We start from the raw sequence: 26,062 nt of genomic DNA, 5'->3' as shown, positions 1-26,062 counted from the left end.
CCTCCCAACTATAGCTGAGATGCCCACCAGCCAAACCTGGTGACTCATGGGGGCTTGGGTCTGTGTTCACTGTGGAGGTGATGTCACACGGCGTGGGGTCTGGTCCTTAAAGCACTGCAGATCCCCCCAGAACCTTCCTCCTCCCTGTCCTTGGGTTAGGGAAAGCCCTTCCTCTCCTCCCTGCCAGGTTCTCATTTCTTGCCCCGCCCCTGGCATAATTCTCACTGAGTTTACACTTTTGAAAATAAAGCCAGGAGAGGAAGCTCTCTTCAGGCAGATTCTGCTTCAGCCAAGGGGACACGGCAGAAACGACTTCTTGGAACTGGAAAAGAAAAATGGTCTGGGAATGAAATACAAATGGCCCCTCAAGGAGTCACCCTGCCTCACTGGCTCTGGAGAGGTTGCGGGGCTGGAGCTTCTCGTAAAGGCTTCCCAACAGCAGACCTCCCTTCCCGGCTCCGCCTTCAGTGACGTCACAGCAGGAGTGAGCGTGGAAATTGGCAAATGCTACAATTCAGGGAATGTCAGACATTTACGAGCACAGCCCTGGGCAAGAGCCATGGCTAATAGCAGCAGGGATGGGAGGGGCTGGACTGAAATCCAGAGTTGGGATAAAGCCAACAAGAGTCCCTCTTCTTTGCCAAGTTTATTTTATTAAAATATACAGGACAGAATATTGGTGGGCGCTAAGAACAGGAACCACCCTCCCAGGCTGCACCCAAGGGAGACGCTTCTGCCATGCAGACATGCGGCCGGTCCGCATCCCAGCGTGGGAGACAGACCCCTCCTGCTTGGACGTGCAGCCAGTCTGGCCCCAGGCCAAGAGGGGCAGGGGTATGGTGGTGACCCTCTCCTATGGCCTCGGCCCCTTAGAAGCACAGCTACGCCAGCTGGGAGGGCTGGGCTGGGGGTAGGCAGAGGGGGAGAAGATCCCTGAGCCAGGGAAAGCTGATGCCCTCCTGGAGGAGGGAAGAAAGACCCCCCTCCCCAGTCAAACTGGAGATGGGGTGTCAGTACAACTCCAAGGGAGAGGACCACCTGTGTGTGGGTGACAAGGGGTCCCTGCGGCCAAACCAGGCCAATCTCCACGGCCTCCTCCATTCCACCTTTCCTTTGAGGGCCCTGCTCACCCCTGGGCCAGGCCTGAGCAGAGAGGGGGTGGCAGCCGGTGGAATGTATTGTACGGGAATGTTCCTCAGAAAGGCCCACGCTACCTGGGACTGGGTTCCTTCTTGGGGAGGCCTGGGCGGATGGGAGCAGCCTCTGTCTCTTTCCTGGAGGTTTCTGTTGACCTACCACTCAGCTTCAGGCCCCTTAGCCCTCACTCTTGGTTCTGCCTTCAGCTGACATCAGCCTCCAACCCCAGAGCAGAACCCAGGCAAGAAGGGTCCTATGATTTGTGCTTTTGAATGTTGGTGAGCTGGGCTGGGCGGGCTGGGGGTGGGCTTTGAGCCCGCATGGCTCTGAGGCACAGAACAGACCCCCATGCTTCTTCTCCAGAGCTACCTGTGTTAGGGCCATCGCGACTCGGGGCCTCAGCCCACTAGAAAGGCCTGATCTTGGAGAAACAGTGTCCTTGGCTCCCTTTGTGGGCTGCCACCTGAGCTGCTCTGGGTGCTTGTGCTTTTTGTATGGGGTTGGGTGAGCCTGTGTATAGAGGGGTGGCCACATTGCTTTAGGACCCTAACCAGGAAGTGGGGGGGGGTGCTCATCCGAGCTGGGGGCCAAGGGAGACAGGAGCTGACAAGCAAGGAGGGAAAAGCCCCTTCTCAGGCTTGCTCTGTCACCTGGGCTCCTTGGCTGCCAGTCCCTGATCCTTGTGACCTCTTCTTAGAACCTGTTATGACCTTGGGGTATGGGCGCACCCCCCCCCCCAACGCCCCGCTTCACTCCCACTGAGCTAGGACTGAGGCAAGAGAAGGGTCTTTCCATTTCGGTGGACTTGGCAGACAGTTCCCCTAAGATTCTCCACCAAGAAACCCAATCCCTGAGTCCCCTTCCCAGGATGGAGAGAGTAGTCCAGTGGCCCCTTACCACAGGAGCTTGCCAGTGGAATGGCAGGCATCCTGGGACCCCAGGGCAGTGTTTCCAGGAAACAGCAGGCTGTCTCCATTACTACCTCTTTCCTTGTCCCAACTCTCTTGACCCCCCACAGCCCTGCCAGTGTCCTGTGGTGACGAGCATTCTGGGAGTGTAGTCAGTGGTCAGGGGAGTGGTTGGGGGGCAAGAAGGCCAGAGTAGGCCCCAGAACCTGGCCCATGTGTGGTGGGAAAGAAGAGTGGTGGGAGGGAGGGGCGAGGGGACTCCCACCAGCGGGGCCTTTGGAGACTGGACCCTCCTCTGTAGGGGACCTTGAGCGCCCTCCTGACAGCACCCCGTGGCCAGCAGCCTGCAGACACGGCTCTTTCAGCGCCCACTCCAGAGGCAGCCCCACCCCACGGGCCTGGACAGGGAGCTCCCAGCCAGACTCAGCCCCTCCCGACCTCTGCACCCCCTCTGCCAGCCCGAAGGAATGGGCTGTGTGTGTGTGTGTGTGTGTGTGTGTGTGTGTGTCTAGAGCAAACTGTTCACTTTTTGCAAATATATTAGAAAAAAGTTTCTCAGGCTGCTCCTGGCAGGATTGAGATTTCTTTGGGGGCAGAGGTGGCAGTGGCCACTCAAGGACCCCTCGCCACCGACATGTCCTAGATGACGTTCTCAAACAGCTGCATGGAGCTCATGATGTTCTCATCCTGTGTGGAGAGAGGAGGAGGAGAGGCCGGGTCAGACCCCGGCTGGGCAGGGCGGGCCCGTGCCCAACCTGCTCCTACCTTGAGCAGATTCTTGCCAGGGACTTGGAACCCCGCAGTGACCACTCTGTCTCTCTCACTGGGGGGAGGGGCAGCTGGTCAGGCAGAGCCTATCTTCAGCCGGGGCGTCTGACTGCAAGCGCATCTGGGGGCTGCTGACTCGCTGACGGACAGGCTTCCCTGGCTGCCCTCAGACGGCGGCCAGAGGCACCTGAGAGGCTGTTCTGGGAGTGAGGCAGATGGCTAAGGCCAGCGGAGGCACATGTCGTGGCCCCCAAGGGTGCTCTGAAGAGGAGGGTCAACAGCAAGGCTGGGGGAGGCTCCAGGCGCCTTTCTTACAGTGTGACCCCGTGCTGAGGGCCCCAGGGCCCAATCATCCTCCTATTGGCCCATGTCTGCCCCTCTGATGTGAGGCATTACAGGGCAGTCTGAGGGATAGTGTGCCCGTGGGCTGTGGGCTGACAGGAGCGGTGGCAAAGGGATGGGCTCAGACAAAAGTGTGAACATGGAGTCTGGAGGTCGGGAGGGGCTCGGGGACTGGCAGGGGCGGGACCCTGGGTGTCCTCAACTCCTGATGCCACCTACCTTCTGACAGGTCTCCAGGAACTCATCAATGGTCACCACCCCGTCCTGATTCCGGTCCATTTTCTGTAACCCAAGGCGTGTCCTCAGTGAGTCTGTGGGTCCCGTCTTCTACCCTGGATCCAGGCCACATCAAGGGCCCTCCCCAGCTACCTTCGTGGCACAGATGACCTCTCTGGCATCTCCCCAGTCTGCTCGCCACACCCAGCCACTTCCCAGCAGCTTTCTTGGGCTTACACTTCCCAGAATGCATTCCCATGCTCATCTGACCCCCTCACCTCCCCGACAGGCAGCCAGGGCGGACAGAGGAACCGAGGCACAGGACGGGCCACCAGCAAATGCGACGTGGAAGCTTCAGCCCCTTTCGTCCCCATGGACACAGAGCAAGGTCACCCCAACCCCGCTCCTCTTGCATGGTTTTTCTGGAGGGGCTGGGAGAGCTCTTGAAAGGCACCAGAACACTGGCCTGGGTGTCAACTGCCCCTGAGGTGAGGTTCGGTGGATTGGGGCGTGGGGGAGATGTTTTAATTTGCTCCCCGGGATCCTGACAACCACCCCGGTGGGGGATGCGAGTTTAACCTCCTCGTGGGGGGAGGGGGACCCAGAGAGGGGAGTGGCTTGCCCAGGGCCGTCCTAAGAGGGGGAGCCTGTCCCTCCTCCATCTGCCTGCCCCCTCAAGGTCCGGGGCTCGAGCTCTCACCTGGAAGAACCTCTCCACGTGCTCCAGAGGCGCGTCCTCCCGCAGGATCGGGTAGGTGTGGCGGCCCATCATGTCATAGATGGACTTCATGATGGCCAGCATCTCCTGCGGGGGCCGGAGGGGCTGGCTGAGCCTGGCTGTAAGGATGTAGGGAGGTACCAGGGCTCAAGGGGAGGGGCTGCATCCAAGCGGGGAGGGCACCTCCAGGGCAGCAGAGAGTGAACAGGACGGGGGCCCCAGCTGGACGGAGACGAGCCCACCCCCATCTAGTGTCCCCAGTGCCAGCCTCTGACTCTCTAGAAGATGCAGAGAGATTCTGATGGGTCATCTCCAAAATCTGAAACTGTAGCAACGATTTCATATACCAAATAATGCTTGGGCTAAACAAAACCTGATTGTAGGCCAGTATGGCAAGGGCCCCCACCTGCCTTAAGGGACCACACTGCCCCATTGACTGGTGGGAGCCAAGGCTGGCTCCTCCTACTCTCTGTCCCCAGCTATTCCACTTGTGTCTCCCTCAGGACCTCCCTGTGAGAAAGAATGCTCTGAGAACATCTGTCGAAGTAGATTGAGCTGCATGGTGAGGGGCACACAAGCACCCAGGGGTCCAGGACCAAGAGCCTGGACAGGAGAGCCCCCTGGCTGCTGTCCCCTCCAGGGTGGGGCTGAGAGTGGTGTCTCTTAACAGGAAAGGCAGGCAGGGCAGCCAGGGCGGCAGGGGAGCGGAGGAGAGAGGCTGGGAGTGTGGCGCAGCAGCGAGGGAGAGGGGCAGGCGGCCATGGCCCCCACCGCCCTGTACCTCTTTGGTGATGTAGCCGTCCTTGTTGATGTCGTAGAGGTTAAAGGCCCACTTGAGCTTCTCGTGGACTGTTCCTCGCAGGAGGATGGAGAGGCCGACCACAAAGTCCTATGAAGGGAGGGGAGGGTGAGGAGTGACAGCCCAACGCCCAGATTTCTTTGCCAGTTAGCTGTGTGGCCTCACACCCCTACAGGGGAGGAGCCGTCATTGCGGCACAGACAGATGGTGTCCGTTAGGTCAACACAGCGTAAGCGTACACGTGTGCGTGTGTGTGCGTGTGCGCGCGTGTGTATGCATGTATGTGTGTGTGCGCATGCGTGTATGTGTGTGCGCATGCGTGTATGTGTGTGCGCGCGCGCGCGTGTGTGTGTGTGTGTGTGTGTGTGGTGGTGGCTGGTACTGATCTTCTCAAATAAAGATGTTCAAAGACATGGTACCTTATAATGCCTGGCTCCTGATACAGAAGACCGGGGGAGAGCTCTTTTAAAAAGGGGGGTGCTCTACTTTTAGTTCACCAAGGACCTGCATGCCAAGGTGCTTGCAAACTTATAGCTTAAAAGCTAAACTAACGGTGCTCAGCTCCGGGGTCACGACTCGCCTGTGTGCTGCCGTCATTTCTGAGGTGTGACAGATAATTTATTATAATGTAATGAGACATGACTGTTCCAGCGGCTTCTGTGTGAAAACTCCAACTGCTCTAACAGTTGGTGGAAAGCAAGCCCTTTCTTCCATTTCCCAGAAGGCTTGCAGGGCGAGCCTTCCCTACCCCGTGTGGCCCTCCCAGGTTCTTCTGAAAGAAGGGAGAAGAGCAGGGCTGTCCTGGAACAGGGAGTGGAGGACGATGGACTGTGGGGGAGGGGGGGCAGGCCGTGCATGAAGGGGTTTGGCTGCCCCTCAAACATCAGATTTTCTGGATCTGAGGAGGCCTGTACCTGAGAGAGGCTAAGGGAGACAGGGAAGCAATCTGGAAGAAACAAAACTTATTCCAGGAGGAAAAAACTTAACAACAATGACTAGAAGTAGAGATTAGACACCTGTCACCCTGAAAATAAAAATAGGACGCTAGAGAAAGGGCGTAATTGAGAACGAGAAAGAGCTCTTGGGAATTAAAAATAAGCAAGCAAAATGACAGACTCAGAAGGAGGTTTTGAAGAGCACGTGGAATCTTCCATAAAGTCATGTGAAAAGGCAAAACGCTGGAAGAGAGAAAAGAGGGCAACGAGAGGTCCACTCTCGAGGAACCAGCACTTGTGCACCTGGAGTCCCAGGAAGAACCGGAGGGGAGGGAGGAAAGCAGGCCAGGGAAGTAAGGAAGGACTCCCCAGAACGGAAGGCTGGGAATGTCCAGGTCCTGCCGAGGCCAAGCACAGTGCACGGAAACGGCCCACCGTGTTGCCTGCAGGCACCGGTCAGGATGGCGTTTCAGTAAACCAGGTGCAAAAAAAGGATCCTACAAGCTTCCAGAGAGAAAAACACAACCAAACAGAACAAAATCAGTTCCCATACACAGGGTCAGGACTCGGCATGCTTTGCCTCTAGCAGCGACATGAGGCAAGAAGCCATTAAAGTGTGGCCACCACCACTAGGAAGGAGGGCAACTTCCCACTGCAGCTCTGGTCCTGTACAGTGGATCAAGCAAGAGCAGGAACACAATGGAGACGCTTCCAGAATCTAAAGCCTCAAAAGTTACCTCCCACATTACTCTTTCATAGGAAGCTGCTCGTAGCTGTACCTCTGAAAAGGGAGACTAAAGCAAGGAAGAGGAAGACGAGGAATTCTGGAACCAGGAGACCCAAGCCCGGAGGGGAAAGAGGCTGGGAAGCATACCCAGGGAGATGCCCGTCTGGACAACTGGAGAAAGGCCTGGAGTTGAATTACTGATGAGATCACAGCCCCCAGGCAACTCAAAAATCAGGACCACTGTTAATTGGCAGCAAGAATAAGAACGTGTGCTGGGAAAGGAAAACATAATCAGTTCACCAGAAGGCTCAGCTGGGCATCAAATTCACGCCATCAGAGCAAACCACGGTCCTTGTCTCACCTGAAGCCTATCGTTCCGGGAAGCCAGGGGATATGGGAAAGGCGTGTGTGCACGTGGGAGACCCAGCGCCTCGCCCCCCACAGTGGAGAGCCAGCAGTCTAGAACCGGGCAGCCGGGAAGGGGCACCACGTGTGCTACTGGGGACACAGAGACAAACAGTGGCAATGGGCTAACAGCAGGTGGCGGCCTCCTCGGTGTGTGGGTGGGGGGTTCATGGCTGCTTTTGCAAAGCACACCCTGTCACCCTACTGGGCTCGTGAAGTCCGTCATGCATGTGTCAGTGAAGAAAATGAAAATGTTAAAGGAGAAACAGGTGATGGTTCCTACATGCCCAAGTTTGGGGAATCATCACTGAAGCTTGCGCATGATTTAGTGAAGACGTACAGTGTCCCCGAAATCACATCCCTGGGATCTGACAGGCTTTCCCCGTGGGAGGCAAAGGCGTGCAGTCCCTCTCAAGGGCGCAGGGAATCGTGAGGCCCACACAGGGCCTCCCTTCTCGGGTGCCCGTGTGGACCATGGGGGGCGCTGGCATTACTATCCGCCATCTTGTCTTCGCAGACCCAGGCCTGCCGCCTTGCAGCCACAACCAACGGAGAAATGTCCCTGTTCTGTGTCCCGAAGTGTGTAGGTAGGACAGTGGTGACGGTACTAGCACAGAGATGAGTGGGCGTGTCCCCTGCGAGACCACTGGCCCAGAGAGGCCCCCCTGTCCTGCCAGCACACATCCGAGTCCTTGGTAGTTGTACATTTCCAGCCCTGCACAGCAGTTTCAGGTGGGACTGTCACTAGCTGTAACTCCCTGACCTGAACTCCAAGGCAAATGAAGTCCATCGCCTCCACAGCCCCTGCTCTGCGGCTGCGTCCCTGAGGCAGAGCCCGGGGAGCAAGAGGGGCACGGTGACACAGGCCTCCCAGGCTGAGACACCCCTGAGTGCACAGCAGGGGCACCCAGTAGAGCGCAGAGCAGGAGCTCAGCCGGAAGGGGGGAGCACAGGGTGTGATGACAGCCCACACACATTCTCTCTGGTTACTGCCCTCCCGTCGGGTTTGGCCAGTGAATGGCACAGGGAGGGGGTTACTGCAGAGGGAGCTGGGGGAGAGGCCGCCACTCCTTCCTCCAGACACACAACTGGCCCTAACTCTCCAAAAAAGCAGCAGCGTGCTGGCAAGACGAGTGGGTTGAATGAGAAAGGCCTTGGATGGCGTGGAGGGTTCTGGTGCATCTATCTGTAGGCACATGGCCTGTGCCTGGGCTGCGGAGGCCAAGACCAGGCTCCCTCCTGTGGGCATGTCCCAGAGGACCCAAGAGGAACAGCACAGCAGGCGGACCCTGAGGTGGGACGTGGGACCGCTGCCCCCGCTTGGCAAAGATGACGTTGGGTAGGGAAGGTACAATATTTTACCACATCAATAAACTTTAATTAATACGTGTCTTTTCTCTCAAGAATATGCAATAAGGATTGGGATCCTTTTAAATGTCAGTAAGCTGACCTGACTTTCTGTTCTAAGGGCACATGGAAAGAGTCCATCTCAGGCGGGCCAAGAGTCACCTCCCCCCCCCCGCCCCCTGCCCGAGTCCTTCCTGCCACGGGGCCCCAACCAGTGGTGCACCCAGGACTGGGCCCTGCTGATTGGAAGGTCCCTGGGGACATACGTGCCCCCCTCCCTTTCTGAGAAAGCTTTCCTAGAGCAGAACTCTGAAATCAAGAAGGTCCTCAAGATAAACAAACACACCCATATGGAACCAGAGGGACTGGCAAGAAGCCGGCGGAAGGCCAGGGATGACGCCGGAGACACCGGGCCTTCTGAGAAGGTGCCTAGCGTGTTCCCAACTCAGCCACTGACAGCACACCCCAGAAAGACCCCCACCACCTACCACCTTAAAGGGACCACCAGACCTCCCCCTCCAGGGAGTGAGAGCAAAGACCACAGGCGGATGACCTCCTGACAGCCACCGCGCACCAGGACCCTGGGGAGCTAACCCATCAGCTGATTTCTGAACGAGAAAATCTCTCTCACAGAGCCCTGCTTGGGGCTCACCCTTTAGTCCTGGAATCTCGGGTGCCCCCTCAAGGACACACAAGAGCCGGGTCACAGCGGAGGACAATCAATTTTTCCCGTCTACCTCTGTGGTGCTCGGCTTCCTACCGCAGGCAGGTATCAGTGAAAACGGGACAGGTGACGACACTGCACTTACTCGACACTAGCCCCCAGGCTGCAGCCGGGGTGGGCGGGGCCCTGTGGTCACAGGGAAAGGCTGTGGCCTCCACCGCCCGCCCCCCCCCAGCTCGGCACCGCGTCAGTGTGCAGGCTGGCCACCGCACAAAACTCGGCCAAGCGGCATTACCGGTGGGTTATTATTACACCCCGGCGCGTCCAGGGCCTCTCTGAGCCCCGCCGGCTGGTTCCTCCGCTTTCCTGTCAGCTGCCCTTGGCCCTGGCAGCCGAGCAGGGTGGTTATCGATCAGGCCAGGCTCTCAGCAAGGTTCTCCTCTCCAAAGAGGTTTCAGCTTTTCGCCTGCAGCTATTTTTAGGGGCCTGGGCTCCACAGACAGAGCCTCTCTCAAATGGTCCCGTGTGGCCAGCCGAGGTGGAGCCCACAGCAGGGCCAGCCTGCTCGCCGGCTCCACGGAGCCCCCGCAAGGGCCCGCTGGGAGCCAGGTGTCGGAGGCGGGCACACCTCGCATCACTTGCCGTGCCCGCTCAGGCTGGCCGCTCTGCCTGTTTTGTGGCAAAGGGTACATTCTGGGGCTGGGTGCCTGAAATGCTGCCAGGTGCACAGACCCCCGAGTGCAGCCTTGCCCCCTTTCCTTTTTTTTTTTTTTTTAAGATTTTATTTATTTATTTGACAGAGAGAGAGACAGCCAGTGAGAGAGGGAACACAGGCAGGGGGAGTGGGAGAGGAAGAAGCAGGTTCCCAGAGAAGGAGCCTGATGTGGGGCTCGATCCTAGGACTCTGGGATCACGCCCTGAGCCGAAGGCAGACGCTTAACGACTGAGCCACCCAGGCGCCCCAGCCTTGCCCCCTTTCCACATTGGGTTCCTATGGCCTCAGTGTGCCTTAGCAGCGACCCTGGCTTGGTGGGGCTGGAATGAAGAAGAGGCTGAGTGAGAGGAGGGCGGCCGGACGGCCACATCACATTTCCCTAACTTCGCAGTTAGGCCCAGGGCCAGCCGAGCACAGTCCGCTCCTGCTCTGGAGGACACACTGGACCACTGACACCCAGGATCGTGTCTGGGGCTCTGGAAGGCCCGAGAGAGGTGCCACGGCAGGGAGATCCCCCCTGCCCGAGGGCTACAGGGGCAGGGGATGTGGGAGGGGTCAGCGGGGACCTACCTCAAAGCGGATGGCCCCGTTCCCATCAGCGTCGAAGGCGTTGAAGAGGAAGTGTGCGTAAGTGGTGGCATCTGGGGAGAGCAAGGGTGAGCGCTGGGGTGTGCTGGGGCTCCCACCCCAGGCAGCCCCACTGCGGGTTCCAGCTGCACCCAGAGCAGGAGTTCCCCGCCCTTCCAACAGGACAGAGGCAACACGGGGCTCTGGCAGGCAAAGTGTGGAAGCAAGGATCCCCTCCCCATCAAAGTGACACCCACTGTTTGTAGAGCTGCCACAGGGGGGCTGGGATTTGGGGAAGAGCCAGGGGGCCTGGCCTCAGACTCACCTCCCTGAGGGAAGAACTGGGAGTAAATGAGTTTGAAGGTGTCTTCATCCACCAGGCCTGTGGGACACTCCTGCAGCAGGAAGTCACCCCTCAGTGAGCTCAGCCATCCCTAGCCCCATCCCCAAACTCCACAGGGCCTGGCCTCTCTCCTCCCTCTGGGGACTGCTGGCTGAGATACTGCTGGGCTCTACTGAGTCCCGGAGCTGGGGAAAGCCTGGTGGTGGGGCAGGGTGACGTAGGAGGGTAAGTGGGAGGATGCTGGCTGGTCCCTCCATACGCTCCTCCCCTGTGCCAGCGTTGGGAACACACAGAAAGGAGGATGGTGCCTTCAGAATACTGATTCTGGGACCTGACCCACCCCCAGACAGCTCTCCCACAAAACTAAGACCCATAAAGGCCCCTAGGATATTTGCTGTGCCATGGAGAAGTTTCTAGAAGGTCTCTCTAGGCCAGGGCCTCTCCCGGAGGGATGGGTAGCACTCACGTTCTTGAAGCCCCTGTAGAGGGACTGTAGCTCCTTCTTGGTGAACTTGGTCTGTGCCTGCAGCTGGTCTAGTCCCTCCGGCTGGTGGCGCACTGTGGACAGCTCCAGCTCACTGTCGCTGCTATCTGAAAGGGGACACAGACCCAGGGAGGGTGGGACAAGTGCCCCTGCTCTTCCTCTTGCTCCAGTGTGGGAACCAGGCCATGGGCTAAAGTAGGGGTAGAGGGACTCTCCTTACACGACTACCATGGACGGCCCCACAGGCTGTGCACTGAGCAAATGGAGTGGCTACAGTGGAATGACACACACTCAGGAGTTGTGCCTCATGGTTGCTCTGCTGCCCTGCTCCTCACACAGGGTAGGCCCCCTTCACTTGCCTCATCTAGAGCGTATCACCCTCTCAGCCACACGTGGGATGGGGGCTGGGAGCGGGTCTTAGCCTAGAGAGGCACTGAACAAAGGGAGGTGGGACAGAAAAAGACAGCAAGACAAGCTCGTGGGACATCAGCCTTCGAAATCCAATTCCTGGACCACCTCCTCCACGCTGACCTCCCTGATTTCCCCCAGGAATGGAGAGGTCACCGCTCTTGGCCCATCCAGCCTAACATGCTGCTGCTTGGCTGCATTTGGTGTGAGGGTGTCAGTCACATCTGGGTAGGAGGTCAGACCTCAAGGGCCCATAGGGCAGGGACCAGACCTTTCCTTTAATAATAACACATCTAAATGTTAATTAACCATGGTTATCTTTGTCCGGGGGAGGTCAATTTCAGGTGATCTTTACTTTTTGTGATTTTTTTTTTAAAGATTTTATTTATTTATTTGACAGAGACAGCAAGAGAGGGAACACAGGCAAGAGGAGTGTGAGAGGGAGAAGCAGGCTTCCCACCAAGCAGGGAGCCCGATGCGGGGCTCAATCTCAGGACCCTGGGATCATGACCTGAGCCGACGGCAGACGCTTAACGGCCGAGCCACCCAGGCGCCCCATATTTGTGATTTTTTTAAATATTTAAAAAATTTATTTTGGTATGGCCTGCATCATTTCTATAACACAAAGTCAAGCTATCAACAAAATGGTACCGAGCGCCTTACTGAACAGCAGGCTCACATAACTACAGACCTTCCCACTGAAACAGGGAACACGATCCCCACAGCACTGTCACCACCCCTGGCCTCCCCCGTTGTCCCGCAAAACAGTAAGTGCATGATTATCTCACAGCTGCTCGCTCGCTCCCACTGCACGTGAGTGCTGTGAGCCCCCCTGCACTGCCCACCCTGTGCCCACAGAGGCGAGCGCAGTGCCAGACGTACAGTGCCAGACGTGCAGTGCTGCTAACCAGAGCACACTGAGCTCTGTGCTGGGCTGCCCCTCACCCGGGCCTCTCCCACGAGTCCTGCTGCTGCTCACTAAGGGCCACTGTGCCCTCAGAAGTGCCCAGCAATCAGGCTTTGTTGACTTGGTCCATGCATGCTCCCGATCTCCAAGACAGCTCTTTCATACCTTCCTTCTCTAATTTCCCACTGCCTCCTCCCCCATCCTTTGTCAGATTGCAGCCTACATCACTGAGAAAACAGAAGCCACAGAAGAAAATTTCTCCAAGCTCCCACCCCACATCTACCTGTATTGGCCCAAACATCTGCTTTCCCTCCTTCTCTGGGAACGAACTGTCCCGGTTCCTGGCCAAGGCAAACCCCTCCACCTGCACAGTGGGTCCCAGCTCCACTGTCTCAAGCATGGGACTGCAGCAAGCCTCCCTACGCTTTCTTCATCATTGTTTTGCTCTCCCTTCTGGATCATTCCCATCACCATGTGGACATACCATGTTAAATCTGGTAATCCTTAGTCAAATTAAGTATAGGCAAATCTTGCAAGCCAGCCTTCCTACCCTGGGTGAACATCCCAAATAGAATCTTAGCCAGCTAAGGGGACTGTACAAGGACGTTCATGGCAATAGTATTTTTGATGGGGGAGTTGGAGGCATCCCAGGGGTGCATTGCAGGCAGGATGGGCGGGCACAACATGGGGGGTACACATCAGGGAGAACTGTGTGCTGGATTAAAGGGACACACAGTGGCATACATGTGTGTTAAAAATTGGTTGCTTACTTCAACCAAGAGGCAGACATTTCAGAGTGGGTGAAAAGGCAAGACCCAACTATATGCTACTTACAAAAAGGATACCCTTAAATCACAGCAACAGATGTAAATTGAAAGAGTGGAATGGATAAGAAACCTGGTGTGGCTGTATTAATAGCAGAAAAAGTTGAACTCAAGACAAAGGGTACAACTAGAGACAAAGAGGAACATTTTATAATGATACAAGAGTTCATCAAGAAGACAGAGCATGGGGCGCCTGGGTGGCACAGCGGTTAAACGTCTGCCTTCGGCTCAGGGCATGATCCCGGCGTTCTGGGATCGAGCCCCACATCAGGCTCCTCCACTATGAGCCTGCTTCTTCCTCTCCCACTCCCCCTGTTTGTGTTCCCTCTCTCGCTGGCTGTCTCTATCTCTGTCAAATAAATAAATAAATAAATCTTAAAAAAAAAAAAAAGAAGACAGAGCAAAACAAAATATATACATGTATCTGATAACAACTTTAAAATACGTGAAGCAAAAAAATTCAAAACTAAAGGGAGAAACAGATAAACCACAGTTACAGTTGAAGATCTTAACATGCTTTTCCAGTAAATGGTACAAAGATACAAAAGATTTGAAAAACACTATCAACCAATTTGATCAAATTAATATTTAGAGAACCTGAGGTCTAACAACTATAGAATACACATTCTTTTCAGGAGCACATCCTGTGGTTCCCAACATAAACCAGATCCTGGAATATAAAGCAAAACTCTGACCGCAATGGTATTAAATCAAAATCCAAAAAAAAAGATAGGTAAAAAATCCCAAATGCTTGGAAATTAAACAACACACTACTAATATACCCATAAGTCAGAGAAGGAAAATCACAAGGAGAGTCTTGAAATATTTTGCATTGAACGATAATAAAAATACAGTGTACCAAAATTTTCTGGATGCAGGTAAAGCTGCATTTAGAGGGAAATTTATAGCTTTAAGTTACTTTATAAGAAAGGAAGATAGGTATAAAGTCAATGATATACACTTCTAGATCTAAGCTTTTCAGAACCCAGAAAAAGCGCAAATTAAATACAAAGTTATTCGAACAAAGAAGATAATAAAAATAAGACAATCAGTGAAAAAGAAAACAGACAAACATAGAGGAAAAACCAATAAAGTTATTAAGAAAGCCAATAAGCGAGCCATAGGTGAGGAACACATATGTGCGGTACATTTTTCCATGGTACATGAGCCTCACATCTTATACAAGGTTTAACTCAAAATGGAGCATAGATTTACACATAAGACATAAAACTATAAAACTTCTAGGAAAAATAAAAAAACACAGGAGGAAATTTTTATGGCCTGCGTTTAAGCAAAGAGTTCTTAGCCACAACACCAATAGCATGATCCATAAAAGAAAAATTGATAAGTTGCATTTTTTTAAATTTTATTTTTGGGTAAATTGTACTGTTTACTGATGATTAAAACCTTCACTCTGCAAGAGATAAAAGAGATAAAAAGATAAACTACAGACCGGAAGACAATATTTGCAGATCACATACCCGACGAAGGATATCCAGATTATACGAAGGACTCTCAAAACTCAACAGTAAGAGAACAACTCAGATTAAGAAGTGGGCAAAAACTTGGTCAGACACTTGACCTAGAGGACATAGAGGTGGCAAATAAGCACCTAAAAAGGTGTTTACCACCACCTGCAATTGTGGAAATACAACCTAAAACCACAAGGAGACCCTGCTACGCACCCTTAGCGTCACTTAACTAACGACTATTGACAATACCAAGGGCTGGCGAGGAAACGGAGTAACTGGAACCATGACACTTTGCTGGCAGAAATGCAAATGCTACTGGCCATCTGGAAGGCAGTTTGGCAGCTTCTTATAAACATGCACTTACCCTATGACCCAGAATTCCTACTCCTGGGTATTTACCCATGTGAAACGAAACCTACTATAGTGACACAATAATGTTTATGCAAATGTTTAGAGCAACTTCATTTACCAGCTCCCAAAGCTGGAAATAAACCGAATGTCCTTCAACCAGTGAACGGATAAACCGCGTGTGGTGCATTCACACGGTGGGATATGACTCGGCAATAAAAGTGACCGAACTATTGATACACGTAGCAACGCGGATGGACCTCAAATGCACTGGCTAAGTGAACGAATTCAGACTAGGCAAAGTATGACTCCACTTAAATGACATTCTGGAAAGATAAAATTGTGGAAATCAGGGGGAAAGACAATCTATCAGCGGCTGCAAGGGGCTGTGGCACAAGCCATGTGTTGATGACAGAAAAGGCGGCAGGAGAGAATTTCTGTGATGGAATTCTTTTTTTTTTTTTTTAATTTATTTATTCGACAGAGATAGAGACAGCCAGCGAGAGAGGGAACACAAGCAGGGGGAGTGGGAGAGGAAGAAGCAGGCTCACAGCAGAGGAGCCTGATGTGGGGCTCGATCCCATAACGCCAGGATCACGCCCTGAGCCGAAGGCAGACGCTCAACCGCTGTGCCACCCAGGCGCCCCCCATCTGTGATAGAATTGTTCCATACCTTGACTGTGGCAGGGCTTACATTACTATGCATTTGTCAAAATTCATAGAACTGGATCCCAAAAAGGGGAACTGTACTGTATGTAGATTAGAAGCAAATGAAATAGAAACTAGAATAATTGCCTATAGGAGTAGAAGGAAATGGGGGGGGGAGGTAAAAAGGAAAAAATTAACAAAATAAGAGAGGGGTTTTAAATGGGTCAGGACTAATAATGTCCCATGAACTAAAGAATATGAATAACTTAATCCTCTGCCTCCAAAGGTCAAAAAATAAAACAAAAATCCCAAACCTGTTGCTGTTTCTTCCTTGGCCCTACTGTCCCCTGCAGCTCTTTATTTCTTCTCTCCTTTAACTCACTGTCTTTACTTCCTCTCCTAGTCTCCTTTGAACTTACTCCTATGGGGCATGGACCCCACCGGTCCACACAAACCGCTTTTCCAAGAATCACCGGTGATCACCATATTGCTAGTCCAGTGATCAACAACGTAATCCTGACTCCTAAATCATAGAAGGGCCATACGAGAATGAAAATTACAGTGACGCCATGGATGGACCTTGAGAGCATCACGCAAAGTAAAATAAGTCAGGCACAGAGCAACAAATACCGTATGATCTCACTCACATGTGGAATCTAAAAAAAGCCAAACTTACAGATACAGAGAGTAGATTGGTGGTTGCCGGGGCAGGGAGGTGGGGGAAATGAGGAGATGTTGGTCACAGGGTACAAACTTCCAGTTATAAAATGAGTAAGTTATGGGGGTCTATGTACAGCATGTTGACTACAGTTAATAATACTGTGTTGGGGGCGCCTGGGTGGTGCAGTCGTTAAGCGTCTGCCTTCCACTCAGGGCGTGATCCCGGCATTCTGGGATCAAGCCCCACATCAGGCTCCTCCGCTGGGAGCCTGCTTCTTCCTCTCCCACTCCCCCTGCTTGTGTTCCCTCTCTCGCTGGCTGTCTCTCTATGTCAAATTAATAAATAAAATCTTTAAAACAACAAAAAACAAAAAATAATACTGTGTTGTATATATGAAAGTTGAGAAGATAATAGATCTTAAATGTTCTCACTCCCCCCTGACACAAAAGGGTAATTATGTGTGATGATGGATGCATTAATTAACCTTATTACAGTAATCATTTCATACATTTATATATATTTTTTTTGGTTTGGGGTTTTTTTAAAAGAGTTTATTTATTTATTTATTTGAGAGAGAGAGAGAGAGAGAGAGCAAGCAAGCAGGGGGAGGAGGAGAGGCAGAGAATCCCAAGCAGATTGCACGATGAGTGCAGAGCCCAATGTGGGGTTTGATCCCACAACCTGAGATCACAACCTGAGCTGAAATCAAGAGTGGGACACTTAACAAACTGAGCCACCCAGGCGCCCCAATACAATGTTGTATGTCAATTACATCTCAGTAGAGCTGGAAAAGCAAACAAAAAGAAAATTACATGCCCACTTCACTTTTGAATGTAGATATAACCTTAAACAAAATGTCAGCTAACTGAATCCAACTGTACTAAAAAAAGTACACCATGATTCAGGTTTTATCTGTAATATGGAGGGAAAAATCGTATGAAAACCTTAATACAGAAAAGGCATTTGATAAACACCCACATCTATTTATAAATAAAACAACAAAAACTTTAAGCAAACTAGGATTAAAGGGAACTTTCTTAACTTGATGTAGCTTATATTTGCAAGTTACATTTTATTTATAGAAAATATTAGATTGAATGGCCAAGGCTCAGATACAATGCCTTTAAGATTTGGGACAAGCCAAGGTTGGCCACAGTCACCACTGATACCCTGCCAATGCTCTAAGGAAATTTCAAGAAAGAAAGAAATAATATAGGAATTGGGAAGTAAAGGATAAAACTAACATTACTTGTAGATGTTTGGTCCCTACCAGGACCAAAAGAATCAATATACATGAGAGTTTAGTAAGGTTGCCAGATATAAGATTAATTTACAAAAATCAATAGCAATTTTCTACACCAATAATATCCACCTAGAAAATATAATTAAAAATACAACATTCATGATAGCAATAAAAACTCAAAACTATCTAAGTATTAACCAAAACTCTAAGGACTTCTATATCAAAAGGTAATCTGAATAAATGAGACATTCCATCTTAGATAGGACCACATAATATAAAGATGTCATCTCTCCCTGAAGAAATCTGTAAATTCAACACAATCCCAATGAAAAATCCAGTTGGACTTTTGGAGGACCTTGATAAAATCACTCTGAAATGCATACGGAGGAACAAAAGTCCATAAAAATCTAGAAAGGACGAGTATAGATGGATTGAAGTATAATGGATGTTTCCCATTAAATACTAATACATTTTCACAGTCACTGTAATGAAAGTTGTGTGGTTGGTACAAGAACAGACAAACACTGAAAGCAGACCAGAGAGGTCAAAGAGAGACCGAGGTATAGCAGGAATGTCACAGAAGATTTGTGGGAGGGTCAGATCGTTCAGTAGGTGGTTTTCGGAAAACTGGCTCAGCACAGAAATCTGGATCCCTTTCTCACACCACATGAAAAAGTGGGCTCCAGATGAACTAAAGACCCAAATGTGAAAAGTAAGCGATAGAGTTAAAATATAAAAGAATCTCTTGCTAACACTTCAAAAGTTCAAACCATAAAGGAAAAAAACTGATGAATTCGATTACAATTAAAGATTTCTGTTCAAAAAAAGGGCACCGTGGCCAGTTCGAGACACTCCAGCAGAATGGGGAAAGACAGGGTTTAAAACAGTCGAAAGAAGAATATCTAGAATAGATAATCATCAAAAAAAGGAAACTGGAAAGATGAATACATATGGGAAAGATGGCTCAACCTCATTAACAAAAAGGAAAATGCAAATTACAATGAGAACACAACAGCTAGATTGGCAGGAAATAATAAAATGAAATAAGGTTGGGGCGCCTGGGTGGCTCAGTCAGTGAAGCGTCTGCCTTCGGCTCAGGTCATGATGCCAGGGTCCTGGGATAGAGTCCCACCTTGGGGTCCCTGTTCAGCAAGGAGCCTGCTTCTCCCTCTGCCTGATGCTCCACAGCCTTTCCCAGCTCAGGGGATGGTGACTTAGGCCAAAACTCTGGGCGTAGACCTTCCTCCCAGCGCTCAATCCACACGCATGGCCAGCCAGCTCTAACTCTCAACATATATCTCGCCTCTGACCCCTTCTCCCACTTCCCGTCCCCACCCTGGTCCAAGGCTCCAGCGTCTCTCTTGGCATATTGCCCTACTTCTGCCCTGGGTCCCGTAGGTCTAGTTTTCAAACAGTACTAGAGGAAGCTGCTGAAAACATATCCTGTGTATTCCTCTGTTCAACAACCTTCCCCAAGCTCTGAATATAAAAATAATCAATAAATAACCAATAGACGCATGCCACCTCCACCCCCACCCCTCCCCAGCCAGCTCTGACCTCATCACCCTCGTCTCTCCCTTTGCTCCTTCTGCTTCAGCCATTCTGGCCCCCCTGGGCCCCACAACCCCACCAGGCACACCCCCTCTGCAGGAACCCCACTTGGTATTCTTTCTCCCTCAACTGCTTTTCTCTCAGAACCCACACCTCCTTAGTCTGCTCAAATGTTACCTCCTCAGAGGTGCCCCCCCATTCTTATCTCTCCCTCATCTCTGTTCTACTTTCTCTGTTTACTGGTGCTATGGACTGAGCTGGGTCTCCCCAAAATTCGTATGTTGAAGCCCTTAAGCCAATGGGACTATATTTGGAGATCTGGCTTTTAGGAGGTAATTAAGGTAAGACAAGGTCCTAGGGGTGGGGCCCTAATCCAGTAGGGTGGATGGCCTTGTAAGAAGAGGAAGAGAGATCTCACCCCCTCCCCTCCACCCCCACGCCCACCTTCACCCCCTCTACACATATATGTACCAAGAAAAGGTCATGGAGCTGTCTGGAACTGTCTCAGGAGCAGAGGACCTGGCTTCACCTTGACTCCCACAGCATCCGGCCCAATCCCGGGCAGCCCACGTGCTCGCAGGGGACACTGGAGACCTCTCCTGGCTCATCCACGAGAGAAATCCAGGGACTCATCCCTCTGGTTTGTTTCCGCAGGGATGCAGCCAGATCTGTGAGGAGCCGCCAGAGGCGTCACACCCACCCCTGCAATTACTGGGAGGACTGGCAATTAATGGATCTAAATGGCCATTTGCTACAGCTTTCCTCAAAACACTGAGGAGCCACGCTCCGCCAGACTGTGAGGTCAACCTGCTTCTGCGGTCTCCCTTCAACCTCTCCCTGGGCTCAGCCCTTCTCTTGGCCCTCTGGAGGCTTGTCCCGGACACGACTCACCCCCCGCCGACCACTGATAACCAGGGGCTCAGCAACAAAGATTTAACCTCTCCATCAAACAAATATTTTGTTAGAGGACTGAAAGCATGAGGCTTTTAAAAATTTGGTCTTAAAAAAAATGTTGTTGCTGTTGTGGTTCTGAAGCGGAAGTCCCCGCATTATACAGCAACTGACAAATCACCAACTGGGCTCTCCTCCCAGGGAGTAGAAGGTCCAGCCCAGGATCCCGACCCCGTGCCACACAGCCCCCTCTGTGCAGGACCCACCTGCAGGCGTGCGGAAAAGGTGTCTCCAAATCTTTAATTCACTGAGCAAAGACGCACCAGGTCCTAGGTGAGGGGCATGGTTGGCCTACGTATGCCTGAGCCCGGGGAAGCCCCCTGGGCTGCCTCCACCTTTGTGAGGCTCCCCTGGAGGCGGCTGCAAAAGCTTCTCTTGCGCCCACTTGGCTTGCCAGCCAGCACCCATCCCAGCTCCCCTCGCAGCAAAACTCTTTCACAGTGACGTCCACACCGGCTGGCTCCAACCCCTCTTACCCGGCCGGCAGACCTCAGCCCTGACAGCCCCTGCGGGTCAGATGACTCCTAGACCTAGGGGTCCCTCCGAGGAGCCCCAGGGACCACTGGGGGGCAAGAGTCCCCTTCGAATGCCAGCAATGCCTCTTCTGTCAGGGGCTTACTGGGCTTCTGAGTAAGACTCGGTTCCAGATTCCATGGCTAAGGCGCTTTGAAGCCACTAGATATTCAACAGCTGAGGCACTGACTTGGGGAGGGAGGGGGCTTTGCCCAAATCTCCCCTCGGACAACAGCATTAGGCCTCAGGCTCCAGGCCACCTCCCTGCCCCGCAGAAACCACCCACCCGGAGCCCGAGCCCACCTCCTTCCCTTTCCCAGAGCCCAGCCTAGAAGCCTCCAGCCAACCAGTCAGGAGGACCTTAGCGAGCACAGAAGGAAGGACGCCTGTCACAATGAAGGGCCTGTCAAGTGCATCCTCCGCCCCCACTAACTTCCAGGACACGGTTAGTGATGGGTGACACTGGGGGGAATTGGGGCTAGGGCATTTTTTGGCAAGAAATAACAAGGCGTAGTACTTATAAAGTGCTTCCTCTGCACTGGCACTGCTTTACGAGTTTGCACCCAGCCACACACTTAGTCTTCACAACGGCTCAACAAGGGACACTTCGGATTTAGACACGGGCGGCTAGCTGCCTCCCCTCTGGGTTGCTGACACCCACGCTGTAAGAGGCTGGCATGTGTCTGTGGCTCCTTGGCCCTGCGGGGTTAGAGACGCATCCAGGATGGTGTGCCAGACTTGTACAAGTCCTGGCTCTGCCACTCTCTGGCTGGGTCACCTCAGTTAGGTGACTTACCCTCCCCAAGCCTCAGCTTCCTCATCTCCAGGATGGGCCTGCTGTTGAGGACAAAATTACGATATGTACCAAGAGAGCACTCACAAGATGTGGACTGCTGTCACTGTCATCAGCACGAGATCTGGAAACTGCCAAGGGGCTACAGGAGTCCTGGGGGACCTGCAGGTCACAGAGTGGCAGACCCTGCCAAGGGAAAGGGCAGCCAGGATACGCAGAGTATCAACAGGCCCCCAGCAAAGGCAGAAGAGGGTGCTGGCTGGAGAAGAGCAAGGGAAAGAGCAGGAGTGACAGCCACCCCTTGGGCGTGCTCTGGGCCAAGAGTCAGCTGCAGACCCTGCAGGTTCCCAGGCCACCTCTGTCAGCCAGGGCTCTGAGGGCAGCTGTGCACAGAGGGCGGCTGCAGAGGGGTGGGGCCACCTCAAAGAGGGAAGAGCAGGGGTGGTGGGTCAGGCCGGCTGGGCACACCCCATTCCCCCCTTCACGCCTGTCTCTTCACCCACCTATACCCCCCAACCCGTCATAATTCCCTGTCCCCACCCCAGCCAGAGGGGTCCTCTCCTCACAGGGCATCCGCCCAGGGGTGTCCTAAAGGGAGGGCCAAGACCCTGCATTAGTTGTGCTCCTGGGGGCGTCACACTTCCTGGCATACAAAGGGTGCCCAATAAGTGTGTGCCGGTGATGGCTCATAATTTACACTTACTCAACACCTGCTGTTTGCCACACAGTGCTGAGCACACTCTAGGGCCATAAGTATAGAGACACAAGTCCCTGACCCCCTCGGAAAGCCCATCTGGGGTGGGGATGGGGGCACAGAAAATTTCAGAACAGCATCATCTAACACAACCCAAAGGGGCGGGGGGAGCCAGAGGGGTCGGGAAAGTTCTCCAGGGGAGATGGTGCCTCCGATACCCCACTACAGATGAGGAAGGAGCTCAGGTAAGAGAAGTGACTAGGCCAAGATAATGACAGCGTGTCAGTGACTAAGTCAGGCCTGAAAAGCAGCTGTCCTAGCCCCTGGCCACCTAGCCCCTAGTGCTCCTTCCAGAACAAGGTTTCTCAGCCTATTTGGGCCTGATCAGTCTTTCTTGTGCGGGCCGTCCCATTCATGCTGGAACATTGGCCTCTACCTGCGAGATGCCATAGCCCCCTCTCCCCAACTGTGACAGTCAAAAATGTCCCCAGACATTACCAAATGTCCACAGAAGAGCAAAACTGCCCTCAGCTGAGAGCTACTTGTCTAGGATTTAGGAAATCCGACCTGAAATAAGAGGCAGTGACCAAAGTCAAGCCTTGGGCCCAGATGTGGACAAAAAGGTGGTGTCAAGGGTTGCAAACAAGCACCAAGAACTACCGGCCCAGGGTCACTTTTGACCGCTGTGCGCCACCCTGTGAGTCCCTCAGACTTGAGTTCTGCTTTTCACTTTTCCAAAGTGCTTTCGTTCACCACACCCCTGAAATGCATAGGGGAAGATATGCTTTATCCTCATTCTACAGAGAAGGAAATTAAGGCTCAAGAATGTTAAATGCACCAAAGTCACCTTGGAAGCTAAGTGGCCAAACCCGGCTCAATGTTCCCACAGAGTCACCCAGAGGCAGAGACTGACGGGAGACCTAGGGCAGACAGAGGGCTTTTTATCATCTGCATCTACTTCTAGAAGGCTGCATCCCTAGAACCCAGATCCATTAGTTCCTGACAATCCCAGGGGCATCATAACTCTGGCGGCTCACAGATGGGAACTACGGAGGCTCAGAGAAGACAAGAGACACACAACTGCATGCACACACACTTGAGGGGGGCCGGGCACCAGCCCTCTTCCTTCAGTGCCTGCTCCCATCCGGGCCGCAGCCACAAGGCCTGGGCTCCTCACAGCTCATCTGACAGTCCCTTAGACACTACCTGGCCAATGGGCCTTCCACACACTTAAAGGACACCAGTCCCCATCAACACGGAACATCTGGAACTTGTAAGTCCCTCCCTCTGATGCAGGAGGGGAGGCCTGTTTGAGTGAGAGAATGTTTTCAACCATGAATCAGTCCTGTTACTATGAGTAATTATTGGTGGCTAATTATTGGTGATACCAGTGGTTCACAAAGTGTGTGCATTTATTATATGCCAGGAATGGTGCTGGAGGCTTAAAGCCCCGGTGACTAGTTACACGTCTGCCACAGCCCACTTTTCAGGTCATGGAACGGAGGCTGAGAAAGGTTAAGGGAGCTTCACATCAGCATGGGTGGGTGACAGGACCCTCCGCTAAGACCTGGCTGGCACTAAGGCTCAACACGTCCCATTGCATCAACACATCAGAACTCCAAGGGGCGCAAGCGGGCAACGCCACCCAAAAAAAGAAACTCATTAGAGCCTGCAGGGAGTTCTTCAGCAGGCTGAAGAGAGCATCTGTAGTCTTGTGCATACGAGCCAGCTTGTAAAGAAATCCCTATTCCTTAGAAATCACAAAGACAAATTTCACAGGCCTGGACCTGTGAGGGGGTTGGGCTCAGTTCGGACGGTTTTGCAGCACCAGGTAGAATGAGACCACTGGTGCTCCTGGCCCCTTGGCGGCCCAGGAGGGTCCAGGAAACAGGGAAGATCAATGTAGTGGCCGTGGCTTCCCTGAGCACCAACCACCCCCCACACCCTCCAGACGCCAGGTGGCCAAAGGACAGGGGATGTGGGCCAGACTAGGGCCCTGCAGGAGGCACAGGTCCTCAGGGGCACAGCCGGGCAGGATGCTTATCCTCCAACCTCATCTCATGCAGATGCATTTCCCACTAAATCCCCTGTCAGCCAGTCCCCAGCCGGGGTCAGCATCCAGACTGCAGGGCCAGCTTGGGCAATTTTCCTCTCCAAGGAAAATTTAAAGCTTAAGGTGGCACCTCTCAGAACCACCTTGATCACATGTCTTCTCTCTGTGCCCCATGAACTCACCTAGAAAAGGTGTGATGGAACCTGATGGCTTCTTAGGGGCACATAGCCCCCGACTTCAGGTAGTCAGCTCTAGGTTCTGAAGGCAAAACGGAGGAAGGGCCTGGTTTCTAGGCCCGGTGCCCCTTCCTGTCCTCAGCAGCCCTTGGCAGGGGACTGGGGACACATCCTCAGGCTGGAGGGGCTGCCAGGCAGTTCAGAGGCAAGGACAAGTCCTTCCCTCCTCCCCTGCCTGGACCTCTGGGTTTCAGTCCCAGGAGCTGGAGCCTGGCAAGGTCAGCAGAGTGCTGAGGTAGGCAGGATGCCCATCCTCCCCTGAGAGGACAGCAAGGGAGCACAGGTAACAGGAACAGGACAGGCTGGCCCCTTCCCCACAGGACAGAGGTGTGGGGATGCAAATGCCTCTTTGGAACTGGGGGGAGGGGAAGTTACAGCCCCCGTAGGTCAAGGTCCCCTTCAGAATGGGTGTGCCTTAGAGGGGCTCCTCCTCCTAACCCGCCCACAAGTCTTAGGGACGTATAGAAGGTTGGCCAGCAGCTCCAAGGGCGCCTCTCAGGGGTCCCAGGGAGGCCGTCCACTGTCTGATTTAAGAGTAGGTCTGTCTCCTCAGTTAATATTTTATTGGGACACAAATGTGGCCCCTGAGGATTTGGTTACTTATCCCGTGGGCCCGAACCCTGCCTAGGGACGTGGGTCGAGGCGAAGGGGGCAGCCCCACGATGTGGCTGAGGTTTCACCACTTGCCACCATCAGGTACCCTAGGCTGAGGATCCTTCCAGGCATCTTCATCCTGAGCCACCTCCCGCCTACGGGAGGCCCGAGCCGGCTGTGCTCACCCGGGGCGGCTCGGACCGCAGGCCTAGGATGGCTCAGGGAGTCACCAGGCATCTCACTCACGCCCACCCCAAGCACCGCAGCTCCATCCCCTCTGGGGCTCCCCGAGCCCCAGGCCTCTCCGTCCTCTTAGTCCTCTTCACCCCAGGCCAGCCCTCGGGAGTCCGGAGGGGGCGGCGGCTCAGGCGGCAGGTGCCGCTGAGCGCTGTGTGCCCGAGGGCCGCACTCGCCGGGCCCGCAGACCCGCTCCCCGGAGCGCGACTGCTTCTCCCTCCCCACACACTTCTGGCCCCGGCGGAGGGCCAAGCGTTACCTTCCATGGACATGGGCTCCAGGATGCCGAACTGCTTGAGGACGGCGATGAACAGCAGCACCACCACGGCCATGGCGCACAGTTCCATGCCCTGGATGCCCATGGCGACCCGAGCTGCCCGGGGCCGGGGCTTGCCCCTCGCCCGCGCGTGCCTCGGGAGGCGCCGGGGCCCGTGCAGCCCGCCCGGCCTCTTGGGGAGCCCGCGACTCACATCCCCCGGCAGGCGGGGCTGCGGGTGTCGAAGGGGCCCGGGCCCCGCGGAGGGCGGCGGCGGCGGCGAACTGGGCAGGCCCGGAGGTCGGACGCGGCACGGCGGCAGAGCCGGAGCGCAACTTTCCGAGTCAGCCGCCAAACTTCGAGGCGCGGCGGCGCGGAGCGCTGGTCGGGCGGCCGGCGTGGGCCAGAGACGCCTCCATGGCCGGCGCGGGCGCCGCGCCTCTTTCGCCCCCTCTCCAGCCCCGCGGGCTCGGGGGCACGCGGGCGCGGCGGCGGGGGTCCCGGGCGCTGCCGGCCGCCCCAGCCTCCATCGCGGCTCCCCGCGCGCTCATTGGCCTAGGCGCGGCGACCACCCGGGGAGGCGTCCCCTGCGGCGCGT

At 53.8% G+C, this 26,062-nt stretch overlaps 1 protein-coding gene across 2 annotated transcripts in view; it reads right to left on the bottom strand.

Moving 5' to 3' along the window:
- Positions 1-627: 627 nt before the first annotated feature.
- KCNIP3 (potassium voltage-gated channel interacting protein 3) overlaps positions 628-26,062 on the bottom strand; it is a 78,170-nt gene continuing 52,735 nt past the window's right edge. The window contains exons 1-8 of one of the 2 annotated variants that reach the window (XM_045808981.2): positions 25,468-25,994; positions 11,058-11,182; positions 10,574-10,643; positions 10,252-10,322; positions 4,871-4,978; positions 4,072-4,176; positions 3,375-3,437; positions 628-2,732 (exon numbers count right to left, since the gene is read on the bottom strand). In XM_045808981.2, coding sequence (XP_045664937.1) covers positions 2,685-2,732; positions 3,375-3,437; positions 4,072-4,176; positions 4,871-4,978; positions 10,252-10,322; positions 10,574-10,643; positions 11,058-11,182; positions 25,468-25,570 — 693 coding nt within the window. In that variant the 5' untranslated portion in view covers positions 25,571-25,994 and the 3' untranslated portion in view covers positions 628-2,684. Of the gene's footprint in view, positions 2,733-3,374; positions 3,438-4,071; positions 4,177-4,870; positions 4,979-10,251; positions 10,323-10,573; positions 10,644-11,057; positions 11,183-25,467; positions 25,995-26,062 lie in introns of those variants that run through there. The other variant, XM_087863694.1, reaches the window with a different exon arrangement.

Source organism: Ursus americanus, chromosome 7, assembly GCF_024610735.1.
Source record: "Ursus americanus isolate L20-20 chromosome 7, mUrsAme1.1.p, whole genome shotgun sequence".
In the NCBI taxonomy this organism is placed as follows: domain Eukaryota; kingdom Metazoa; phylum Chordata; class Mammalia; order Carnivora; family Ursidae; genus Ursus; species Ursus americanus.
This window is presented reverse-complemented; position numbering and strand designations above follow the sequence as displayed.